The 13,231-nt window shown below is 40.8% G+C and overlaps 1 protein-coding gene across 3 annotated transcripts in view; it reads left to right on the forward strand.

Annotated features, from left to right (window-relative positions):
- uba6 (ubiquitin like modifier activating enzyme 6) overlaps window positions 1-13,231 on the forward strand; it is a 455,635-nt gene that overhangs the window by 312,178 nt on the left and 130,226 nt on the right. For all 3 annotated transcript variants that reach the window (XM_063069103.1, XM_063069102.1, XM_063069104.1), the window contains 3 exons: window positions 3,711-3,816; window positions 9,517-9,606; window positions 9,704-9,784. In XM_063069103.1, coding sequence (XP_062925173.1) covers window positions 3,711-3,816; window positions 9,517-9,606; window positions 9,704-9,784 — 277 coding nt within the window. The remainder of the gene's footprint in view (window positions 1-3,710; window positions 3,817-9,516; window positions 9,607-9,703; window positions 9,785-13,231) is intronic.

Consider the following 13,231-nt stretch of genomic DNA (forward strand, 5'->3'; position numbering starts at 1 on the left):
ACTGGCAGCCCATCAGAAAAGGCTCCTTTATTCCCATCTGCCTCCTGCCAATTAGCCAATACTCTATCAATGCTTGTATCTTTTCCTGTAATACCATGGGGGCTCTTGTTAAGCAGCCTCATGTGTGGCACCTTGTCAAGGGCCTTCTGAAAATCCAAGTTATACCACATCCACTGTTTTTCCTTTGTCTATCCTGCTTATTATTTCCTAAAAGAATTCTGACAGATTTGTCATGCAAGATTTTCCCTGAAGGATATTATGCTGATTTTGGCTTATTTTATCATGGGCTTCCAAGTACCCCAAACCACATCAAATCCAACATCTTCCCAACCACTGATGTCAAGCTAACTGGCCTATAATTTCCTTTCTTCTACTTGTCTCCCTTCTTGAAGAGTGGAGTGGCATTTGCAATTTTCTAGTCCTCTGGACCCATGCCAGAATCTATTGATTCTGAAAAGATCATTACTGATGCCTCCATAATCTCTTCAGCTACCTCTTTCAGAACATTGGAGTGTTGTCCATCTGGTCAGGTGACTTATCTACCTTCAGACCTTTCAATTTCCCAAGCACCTTCTTTCTAGTGATAAACTGCACTCACTTCTGTCCCCGATACTCAAAACTCCAGCATACTGCTAGTGTTTTCCGCATTGAAGACTAATGCAAAATACTTATCGTTTATCTGACTTCCCTTGTCCCTGACTACAATCTCTCCAGCATTGTTTTTTAGCCAATGTCTGCTCTTGACTAGCTTACCTTCATATTTTAACTTGGCTTTTTTGGTTCCTTTTTGTTGGTTTGTAAGTTTCCCAGTCCTTTAACCCCACTGGTTTTTGATCTATTATATGCCCTCACTTTTGTTTTCATGTTGGCATTGACTTTCCTTGTCAGCCACAGATGACATAGGATCAGAAGGTGTAGAGTCTCTATGGGGTGAGTTAAGAAATGGCAAGGGTAAAAGGACCCTAATGGCAGAATTATACAGGCCTCCAAACAGCAGCCTGGATGTGGATTACAAATTACAGCAAGAGATAGAAAAGGAATGTCAGAAGGGCAATGTCATGATAATCGTTGGGGATTTACACATGAAAGTGGATTGGGAAAAACAGGTCAGTACTGGACCTCAAGAGAGAGGATTTGTAGAATGTCTAAAGGATGCCTTTTTAGAACAGCTTGTTGTTGAGCCCACCAGGGGATCAGCTGTGCTGGATTGGGTTTTGTGCAATGGTCCGGAGGTGATAAAGAGAGTTTAAGATTAAAGAACCCTTAGGGTTCACAATATGATCGTGTTCACTTTGAAATGTGAGAAGTTCCAATGTGTCAGTATTTCAGTGGAATAAAGGAAATTATAATGGGATAAGAGGGGAACTGGACGAAGTTGACTGACAAGGGACACTAGCAGGAAGGACAGCAGAGTAGAAATGACTGGAGTTCCGGCAAAAAATGAGGGAAGTGCAGGACAGGTATATTCCAAATAAGAAGAAATTTTCGAATGGAAGAAGGACACTACTGTGGCTGACAAGTGAAGACAGAGCCAAAGTAAAAGCAAAAGCAAGGGCATACAAGGAAGCCAAAGTTAGTGGGAAGATAGAGGATTGGGAAGCTTTTAAAAACTTGCAGAAGGAAACTAAAAAGGGCATTAGGAAGAAAAAGATGAATTATGAAAGGAAGCTGGTGACCAGTATCAAAGAAGATATTAAAAACTTCTTTAAGTATATAAAGGGTAAAAGAGAGTTGAGGGTAGATGTAGGACCAATACAAAATGATGCTGGAGATATCGTAATGAGAGACGCAGGGATGGCAGAGGAACTGAATGCGTATTTTGCATCAGTCTTCACAGTGGAAGACATCTGCAGCATACCAGACAGTCAAGAGTGCCAGGGAAGTAAAGTAGATGCAGTGAAAATTACAACTGTGAAGGTCCTCAGGAAGCTTAATGGTCTGAGGGTAGATAAATCTCCTGGACCTGATGGAATGCACCCTCGGGTTCTGAAGGAAGTAGCTGGAGAGATTGCGGAGGCATTAACAATGATCTTTCAAGAATCAATAGATTCTGGCATTGTACCAGATGGAAAATTGCAAATGTTACTCCACTATTTAAGAAGGGTGGGAGGCAGCAGAAAGGAAACTGTAGACCTGTTAGCCTGACATCAGTGGTTGGGAAGTTGGTGGAATCGATTGTTAAGGATGAGGTTACGGAGTACCTGGAGGCACATGACAAGATAGGCCAAAGCGAGCATGGTTTTTCTAAATTTTTTGAGGAAAGTTACAAGCAGGGTAGACAAAGGAGATGTAGTAGATGTGGTGTACTTGGATTTTCAGAAGGCCTTTGACAAGGTGCCGCACGTGAGGCTGCTTAGCAAAATATGAGCCCATGGAATTGCAGGGAAGTTACTAGCATGAGTGGAGCATTGGCTGATTGGCAGAAAACAGAGAGTGGAAATAAAGGGATCCTATTCTGGCTGGCTGTCAGTTACCAGTGGAGTTCCACAGGGGTCGGTGTTGGGACTGCTGCTTCTTAAGAGGGATTTGGGAGTCCTTGTGCAGGATACCCTAAAGATTAACCTCCAGGTTGAATCAATGGTGCAGAAGGCAAATGCAATGTTGGCATTCATTTCTAGAGGTATAGAATATAAGAACAGAGACGTGATGTTGAGGTTCTATAAGGCACTCGTGAGACCACACTTGGAGTATTGTGTGTAGTAGGATATTTTTAAACTATTGGAAAATATATAAGTACCTCTTATGATTAACACAATTTACACTTAAAATTAATGTTCTTTAATCTACATTTTGCTAATATCCGTGGGTAAAATCACTTCCTTTTGATTTCCTATCAAGATCAAAATCCCAAAGCATTTATGTTAGAGTCAGATTTAATAACACCAGCATATGTCGTGACATTTGTTAACTTTACAGCATTTATATACCTTTGACTTTTGAATCCTGACCGATAAATCCTGATGTAGGGTCTCAACCCAAACAATCCACCATTCTTTGTGTTCACCAGTGCTGCCAGACCTGCTAATTAAAACATAAAACATGGAACATTAGAACTTCATCCCCCAATATTGTGCCAACCATTTAACTTACTCTAAAATCAATCTAACCCTTTGCTCCCACATAGCCCTCCATTTTTCTATCATCCGTGCACCTAAGAGTCTCTTAAATACTCCTAATGTACCTGTCTGAACCACCACCACGGTTAAACAGTCCTCCACGAACCCACCACTCTTTGTGTAAAAACAAAACACCTTACCTCTGACGACCTTATATACCAACCTCCAATCACATTAAATTAAATTAAATTAAACTCCCTCATATTAGGCATTTCTGCACTGGAAACAGTTTCTGACTGTCTACTCGTTTTATGCCTCTTATCATCTTTTCCTCAAATCACCTCTCATTCTCCTTTGCTTCAAGGAGAACAGCCCTAGCTCACTCAATCTATCCTCATAAGACACGCATTCAACCAGGTAACATCGTGATAAATCTCCTCTGCACCCTCTGTTAAGCTTCCATTACGGTACAGTTTGTATTTTGCTAATGAAATCCTTGTATTTGTTCCAAATATTTTGCTTTATGTAGCTCCTGCTTATATGTAAATTATATTAAGGGAGGTTTTATCCTCCTCGATGTATTACTTTGAACTTGTCTCATTCTGTACCTTTGTGCTGTTGCAACTGACAGTGTGTCTAACTTTTTATCTACAGTCGATGTGTGTCAAATCAGCGCCCTCTTCTAGATTCAGGAACTATGGGTACAAAAGGACACACAGAGGTTATTGTGCCAAACCTGACAGAGTCATATAACAGCCATGTAAGTGCCACATTCTGAATAATGGATCAGCTCCATTCTTGCTTCTAATGTAAGTGAATTTGAGGAAGATTGAAGAAAGCAAATAGCTGTTCCAAGATATGCAGAAGGCAGAGTATAAATATCATGAAGGAAAATTTTAAAGTTTATTTCCCTTAATGAGCTGCTGATAGGACTATTTGATGTTGGTTACTTAACCATTGTATCAATTCAAGAAAATATGCTTGTTATCTATTCTTCCCCTGTTCACCTTTTCTCCATCTGCTTTGAAATTTTTTTTTGAAAAAAAACAAATTCTTTTGCAATCTCACTCAGTGAACTGTTGGATGTTATGTTGAACTTGTGTAGGACATTAGTGATCTTAATTTAGAATATTGTCCTCTAGTTCTTGTCACCTATCTACAGGAAAGGTTTCAATGAGATTGAAAGAGTGCAGAGAAAATTTACAAAGATGTTGCCAGGACTTGAGAACTTGAATTGTGGGGAAAAGTTGAGTAAGTTTGGGCTTTAATCCCTCGAGCGTAGAAGGAAGAGGGGAACTTTAATAGAGATATTGAAAACTATGAGGGATAAATGAAAGCAAGGTTTTGCAATGAGGTTGAGAAAGACTAGAACTAAAGGTCAAGTGTTAAAGGTGAAAGGTAAAATGTTTAAGAAGAATATCTTCATACAGAGAGTGGTGAGGATCAATTTCAAGATTTAGAAACATAGAAAACTACAGCACAATACAGGCCCTTCGACCCACAAAGCTGTGCCGAACATGTCCTTACCTTAGAACTACCTAGGCTTACCCATAGCCCTCTATTTTTCTAAGCTCCATGTAGCCATCCAGGAGTCTCTTAAAAGACCCTATCATATCTGCCTCCTCCACCGCTGACAGCAGCCCATTCCACGCACTCACCACTCTCTGCATAAAAAAACTTACCCCAACGTCTCCTCTGTACCTACTTCCAAGTACCTTAAAACTATGCCCTCTCATGCTAGCCACTTCAGCCCTGGGAAAAAGCCTCTGACTATCCACACGATCAATGCCTCTGACTATCCACACGATCAATGCCTCTGACTATCCACACGATCAATGCCTCTCATTATCTTGTACAAATTTAAGGGAAATTTGTCTGAGTAGATGGATGGGAAGGATTTGGAAGGCTATGGTCTGGGTGTAAGTTGATAGGATTAGGCAGAATGATGGTTCAGCATGATTAGACAGGCCAAATGGCCTGATTCTGTGCTGTATAATTCTATGACAACACACTCTGCTTCCTACAATTGAACCGCATATAAACCTGTGTAATTATCTCTTTCCCCCCAGATCCCATGGAATCTAATTGTCCACACTAGTCTGCCACGCATAACCTTGTCAGATGCCTTGCTAAGGTCCACATAGATGATATCCTATGCCCTACCCTCATCTTGCATTTTGGTCACCTCTTCAGATAAATCTGTAACGTATTTTCAGACCTGACTTGCCATGCAAAGCTGTGTTAATTATCCGTAAAGACCCCATGATGATTGCTCATATCTGTCAGTATCTCTCACAGTATCACACCACTGATGTCATGCTCACCAGCCTGTAGTTCCCTGGCTTGTCTTTCTGCCCTTCTTAACAATAAAACTCTGCTAATTTAATGTCTTTCAGAACTTTGTGTGTGGTAAAAGATGTAGCAAGTACCTTTGTAAGGATTTCTCAATTTCTTCATGAGCTTCCAGCATGGTCCAAGAATACACTCAATCAGGCTCTGAAGATTGATCTAGTTTAATCCACTTTAAGATTACAAAATTATAGAAACATTGAGGCATAGAAAACCTACAGTACAATACAGGCCCTTCGGCCCACGAAACTGTGCCAAATGTACTTACTTTATAAATTACCTAGGGTTACCCATAGCCCTCTATTTTTTTAAGCTCCATGTACCTGCCCAGGAGTCTCTTAAGAGACCCTATCGTATCCACCTCCACTACCGTCACCGGCAGTCCATTCCATGCACTCACCAGTCTGCGTAGAAAAACTTATCCCGACATCTCCACTGTACCTACTTCCAAGCACCTTAAAACTGTGCTCTCTCATTTCAGCATTGGGATCAATGCCTCTCATCATCATATACACTTTTATCAGGTCACCTCTCATCCTCCGTCACTCCAAGGAGAAAAGGTCGAGTTCACTCAACCTATTCTTATAAGGCACGCTCACCAATCTAGGCAACATCTTTATAAGTCTCCTCTGCACCCTTTCTATAGTTTCCACATCCATCCTGTAGTGAGGCGACCACAACTGAGCATAGTACTCCAAGTAGAGTCTGACCAGGGTCCTATATAGCTGTAACATTACCTCTCGACTCTTGAACTCAATCCAACGGTTGATGAAGGCCAATACACAGTATGCCTTCGTAACCACGCAGCAGCTTTGAGTGTCCTATGGACTCAAACCCCAAGATCCCTCTGATCCTCCACATTGCCAAGAGCCTTACCATTAATACTATATTCTGCTATCAAACTTGACTTACCAAAATGAACCACCTCACACATATCTAGGTTGAACTCCTTCTGCCACTTCTCAGCCCAGATTTGCATCCTATTGATATGCCGCTGTAACCTCTGACATCCCTTCACACTATTCACAACACCCCCAACCGCTGTGTCATCAGCAAGTTTACTAACCCAATCCTCCTCTTCCTCATCTAGGTCATTTATAAAAATCACGAAGAGACAGACTCATAGAGCAGATCTCTGAGGCACACCAGTGATCATCGACCTCCATGCAGAATATGACCCATCTACAACCACTCTTTGCCTTCTGTTGGCAAGCTAATTCTGGATCCACAAAGCAATGCCCCCTTAGATCCCATGCCTCCTTACTTTCTCAATAAGCCTTCCATGGGGTTCCTTATCAAATACCTTGCTGAAATCCATATGCATTACATCTGCTGCTTTACCTTCATCAATGTGTTAATTCACATCCTCAAAAAATTCAATCAGGCTCAAAAGGCATGACCTGCCTTTGACAAAGCCATGCTGACTATTCCTAATCATATTATGCCTCTCCAAATGTTCATAAATTCTGCCTCTCAGGATCTTCTCCATCAACTTACCACTCACTGGTCTATAATTTCCTGGGCCATCTCTACTCCCTTTCTTGAATAGGGAACAATAACTGCTACCCTCCAATCCTCTGGAACCTCTCCCGTCCCCATTGATGATGCAAAGGTCATTGCCAGAGGCACAGCAATCTCCTCCCTCGCCTCTCATAGTAGCCTGGGGTATATCTCATCCAGTCCTAGTGACTTATCCAATTGATGCTTTCCAAAAGCTCCAACACATCCTCTTTCTTAATGTCTACATGCTCAAGTTTTTTCAGTCCGCTGTAAGTCATCCCTACAATCGCCAAAGTCCTTTTCTGTAGTGAATACTGAAGCAAAGTATTCGTTATGCTGCCATTATAGTTCCATACACACTTTTCCACTGTCACACTTGATAGGTCCTATTCTCTCACATCTTATCCTCTTGCTCTTAACATATTTGTAGAATGCCTTGGGGTTTCCCTTAATTCTGCTAGCCAAGGCCTTCTCATGGCCTCTTCTGGCTCTCCTAATTTCATTCTTAAGCTCCTTCCTACTAGCCTTATAATCTTCTGGATCTCTATCATTATCTATCCTAATTTCATTCTTAAGCTCCTTCCTACTAGCCTTATAATCTTCTGGATCTCTATCATTATCTAGTTTTGGACCTTTTGTAAGCTTTTCTTTTCATCTTGACTCGATTTTCTACCACCTTTGTACATCATGGTTCCTGTACACTACCATCCTTTCCCTGTCTCATTGGAACGTACCTTTGCAGAACTCCACACAAATATCCCTGAACATTTGCCACATTTCTGCCGTATATTTCCCTGAGAACATCTGCTCCCAATTTATGCTTCCAAGTTCCTGCCTGATAGCCTCGTATTTCCCCTTATTCCAATTAAACATTTTCCTAATTTGCCTGCTCCTATCCCTCTCCAATGCTATGGTAAAGGAGATAGAATTGTGATCACTATCTCCAAAATACTCTCTCACAGAGAGACCTGACACCTGACCAAGTTCATTTCCAAATACCAGATCTAGTACAGTCTCACCTCTTGTAGGCTTATCTACATATTGTGTCAGGTAACCTTTCTGATCACACCTAACAAACTCCACCCCATCTAAACGCCTTGCTCTAGAGAGATGCCAATCAATATTGGGGAAATTAAAATCTCCCACCACGACAACCCTGTTGTTATTGCACTTTTCCAGAATCTGTCTCCCTATCTGTTCCTCGATGTCCCTGTTACTATTGGGTGGTCTATGCAATAAAGAATAGACAGCAAATATCTTTCCCAAAGGCTGAAATATCTAAAAATTATATATATATAGGCATCCGTTAGTCTCATGAGAGCATGAATTTGCACCTTGGAAGGATTCCAGGGCACAGGCCTGGGCAAGGTTGTATGGAAGACCAGCAGTTGCCCATGCTGCCACCGATGTTGTCCAAAGGAAGGGCATTAGGACCCATACAGCTTGGCACCGGTGTTGTCTCAGAGCAATGTGTGGTTAAGTGCCTTGCTCAAGGATACACACGCTGCCTCAGCCAAGGTTCGATCTAGCGACCTTCAAATCACTTGACGAATGCCTTAACCACTTGGCCACACGCCAACACATCTAAAAATTAGGGCATGCATTTAAGGTGAGAGGGTGTAAGTTCAAAGGAGATGTGTGAGGAAAGTTTTTGAAACAGAATAGTGATCAAGGATATCAAGGATAGTGATGGAGCCAGACATTACCCACCTGATAAACTGCCTTTTACAAAAGAACCTTTCAGGAAAAGTGCTATAGGTTTATTAAAACAAAAACTTCATATTATCTTAAAAATTTCTTCCTCCAGGCAATTAATCTGATCAACCTTTCTTGGTAGCCCTCCCCCCAACCCCTCTATTATCTCAGTCACTGCATTGGACTGTAAACATTTTAAACCACTTTTTATATGTCTTTTACAGTATAAACACACACCGGTATTTATGTATTTTTGTACATCTATTCCATATCTGTACTTCTAATTTTTAATATATTTTTCTTTGTTCTTAATAATTACTGAATACTGTTGTTTTTGTTCCATGTCGCACCAACACAAAACTGCAAATTCCTAATACTTGTAAATGTATATGGCAAATAAATTTGATCCTTAAGTTGATCCCTATTGCTTATGAGACATGGTACCCCCTGTACAATGCCATGCCAACTGTCCTTCCCATATGCAGTAGATCATGTCTGTCAGAGTTACCTTTATTAATTTTCCTGTCAGTTAAATTTAATTCATCAGCTTGTACTTTCCTGACTTGTCCTTGCAGCCCTTCTTAAATGAGAGAACAATGTTAGCCATCTTCAAGTCTTCAGATAGAAATGGGGATCACGATAATGGGATAAATACTCTTTAGGGGCCTACATTTGCTGTGTATGTCTTTCCCTTTCAAATTACATCTGCTCAGGCTTGTCAGCATTTATCATTAAAGTGAATAGTTGTGGCAGAGATTTTAACATTAAAATAGCATGCTGGCATAAATGAATTTAAATGATAGCATTTCTGTGCAGTAAATGAAGACCTGTGTAATGCATATTTGAAATTATTAATATGGGAGTGGTACCAGATGTTATATACATGCTTTAACAATTTATTTGTTTGTTTTTACAGCGAGATCCTCCTGAAGAAGAAATTCCATTTTGTACATTGAAATCCTTTCCGGCATTAATTGAGCACACAATACAATGGTCCAGAGACAAGGTATTCAACAGTGGAAAACATTAGTTCATGATTTCAATTGCATTTTTGGAATAGCAAGTTAATTCTAAAGAATCTGTTATTCCATTTCTGATTCCAGTTTGAAAGCTGCTTTTCATACAAACCCTCAATGTATAACAAGTTCTGGGATACATACAAATCAACTGACAATGTACTACAGGTGAGAATAATTGCACTGAGATGTGAGTAAGAGAGCCAGGGTTTAAAAATGTTGTGATTTCATGTTGTTTGAGTATCACCAGGTTACTTAAACTAGTTTGTTGTAGCCATTTATGTTTTCTCCTTCAAAGTAGAGTCTTGTTTACAAAACCTGAGAGCCTCCAAATGAGGACATAGAATTGACAAGAGTAGTTCATTCATAGCTTGTCACACCAGACAGCCAGCCACTCTAGTGTTGTTTGGTTGATGTTGAGCAGGTCAGTGACAGCTAGATCAGGTGAGAGCAGACAGTTGTGCAGAACATGTTCAATCTTCTGCACCCTTTCACCACACTTACAGGATTCGCTGGTCTTTAAACCCCACTTCACCATATTGTCTCCTGTCCTACAAACTCCCACTCTCGCTCTGTTAAGAGTGCACCACTTCCGTCTGTCAAGCAGTGCCCCATCTGGTAACATTTCTGTGGGGTCTTGCACTGTATTGTTTGGTGGGGTTCTCACTTCTGTTTGTTGCCAGAGATTAATCCTGTATGTTTGGGAGGATGTTCCGTGAGGTAGTTCCTCCACTGCAGCATAGCTTTTCCTCGGTTCAGGAACGTTCACGCCATGACCCTGTTAATCTGAATGGAGACCAATCCTGATATTACGCGCCAGACCAAGTGATCCAGTGGGTAGTAAAAGGACAAACCTTCGGCCCACTGGAAATCATGAAAATTGTTAGCCACAACATCGAAGGCTGCAGCCACAGTAAAGCAGAAATCCTGGCAAACTTAAAACCGGACATAGTAGTTGATAACTTTTCTTTCCAAAGTTATTGCTGTGTGGTGCTTTGCAATAGGTTTAAAGTGTACATCTTATTAACAGTTAATCATAGTACAGTTCTCAGAATCAAAATCAGATTTATTATTGCTGATTTATATGACATGAGATTTGTTTTGCAGCAGTAGTACAGTGCAAAGACATAAAATTACTATAAAGTCAAAACCAAATCGAATAGCATGGCAGCTTTCATGGACTATTCAGAAATCTGAGACGGAAGAGTGGAACCTGACCTTGAATTGTTTAATGTGAGTCTCCAGGCTCCTGTACCTTCTCTCTAATGAGTCTGCCTTCTTGGGATATCCTTGATGGTGGAGAGTGTTGTGCCCATGGTGAAGCGGGCTAAGTCTACAATCCTCTGCAGCCTTTTGTCGTCTTGTACATTGGAGCCTCCATGCCAGGCTTTGATGCAACCACCAGAATATTCTGCGCCACACATCTATAGAAATTTGCATGGGTCTGGGTGACATACCAAAGCTTCTTAATCTACTAACGAAGTAGAGCCACTAGACTGCCTTCATCATCATTGCAAAGTGTTGGGCCCAGGATAGACCTTCTAAGTTGTTGACATTCAAAAAATTGAAGCGGCTCACTTATTGCACCACTCACCCCAGAACGCAGGCTGTTTTCTATTCTCCTGAATTTGACATTCAATTCCTTGGTCTTGCTAAAGTTGAATGTGAGGTTGTTTCAGTATCACCCAGAATCAGAATCAGGTTTAATATCATTGGCATATGTATGTCGTAAAATTTGTGGTTTTGCAGCAGCAATGCATTTCAATACATGATAAAGGCAATAAATTAGAATAAGATGTGTGTGTATATATGTATATATGTGTGTATGTGTGTGAAGGGAAGAATCTGTTCCTCATTGCCTGTGTGTCTTCAGCAACTGTACGACCTCCTTGATAGCAATGAGAAAAGAGCATGTCCTTGGTGATGGGGTTCCTTTTTGAGCCATCCTCTTTTGAAGGTTTCTTTAATGGTGGGGTGGATAGTGCCCGTATGGAGCTGGCTGAGTTTACAACTTTCTGCAGCTTTTGCCAATCCTGTGCAGTGGCCCCTCCGTATGTGACGATGATGCAACCAGTTAGAATGCTCTCCACGGGACATCTGTAGAAATTTGTGAGGTCTTTGGTAACATACCAAGTCTCCTCAAACTCCTAATGAAATATAAGCGTTGTCGTGCCTTCTTTATATGGGTACAAGATAGATCTTCAGTGATGTTGACACTCAGAACTTGTAACTGCTTACCCTTTCCATTGCTGATATCTTGACATGGACCAGTGTGTGTTCTTGACTTCCCCTTCCTGAAGTCCACAATCAAATCCTTGGATTTGCTGACATTGAGCACAAGGTTTTGTTGTAACACTACTCAAACAGTTGATCTGCTTCTGTACACCTGCTCATCACCACCTGAAACTCTGCCAACAATAGTTGTTTCATCAGCAGATTTATAGGTGGCATTTGAGCTGTGCATAGTTGCACATTCGTGGGTGTAGAGTAGAGAAATGGGCTAAGCACACATGGGGGTATTAAAAGATGGATAGAAGGAGTAGATAAGGAGCCATTATTGGTATGAATTGATGACTGGTTACTGTGACTAACTGGGTGCTGCAGAGGTCAATGTCACAAACTGCAACACTGATATGGATGAGAGGATCAAGTATCAAAGTCTGCTGATGATACTAAGCTTTGTGGCAGTGTGGGTGAAAAAGCTGTCAGATTTGAAGCCAATATAAACAACCCTGAATATTCAAGGACATGGCATTTGGATGGTAACATGGAAGAATATGTGGTTAAATATCTTTATAAATGTTGAGAAATTTAAAAACATTGGTGTTGGTTGGGACTTAAAAATCCTTGTATTGAAAGCTAATATTCATGTACAGCAGCAAATTAGAAAATCATATAATGCTGTCCTTTACTGCAAGAGGATTTGAGTACAAGAGTAAAAACATCTTACTACAATTACTTGGTGAGACTTCACTGGAATATTGTGTCCCAAAGGAATGATAAATACTTGCATTAGAAGGAATGCAATGATGGTTGACTAGCTTGATCACTGGGATGATGGGTTTCTTCTATGAGTTTAAGCACCTTGAGCCCATACTTTCTAGAATTTAGCTGAGGATTGAAATAAGCTGAGGATTGATAAATGGACTTTAATCTAGAGAAGTGATGCATTATGGACAGTCAAATCTAGGAGTGTACGGCAAGACCCTGGGGCATGTTGCAGAACAGAGGGACCTGGGCATACTTTGGTTCATTGAAAGAAGATTCACAGGTAGACAAGGTGGTGAAGAAGGCTATTGGCACTGAGTCAGGACACTGAATGTAAAATGTGGGATATATTTATACATTTGTACAGGATGCAGGTGAGGCATTTGCAGCTTTAGTTCAGTTTTGGTTGATCTAATATTGGAAAGATGTTATTAAACTGGAAAGACTGCAGAAAAGATTTACAAAGATGCTGCCAGGACTTGGGCTGGCACTGGGGAGGTTGGACAGGCTTTGTTCCTTGGAGCATGGGAGATAGTGATATACAAAATTGTGAAGGGTATGGATAGAGTGAATGCACTTCTTTCCTGGTTTGGGAAAGCAAGAACATAGGTTTAAGATGAAAGGGGA

Source organism: Mobula hypostoma, chromosome 16 (assembly GCF_963921235.1).
Source record: "Mobula hypostoma chromosome 16, sMobHyp1.1, whole genome shotgun sequence".
Lineage (NCBI taxonomy): Eukaryota > Metazoa > Chordata > Chondrichthyes > Myliobatiformes > Myliobatidae > Mobula > Mobula hypostoma.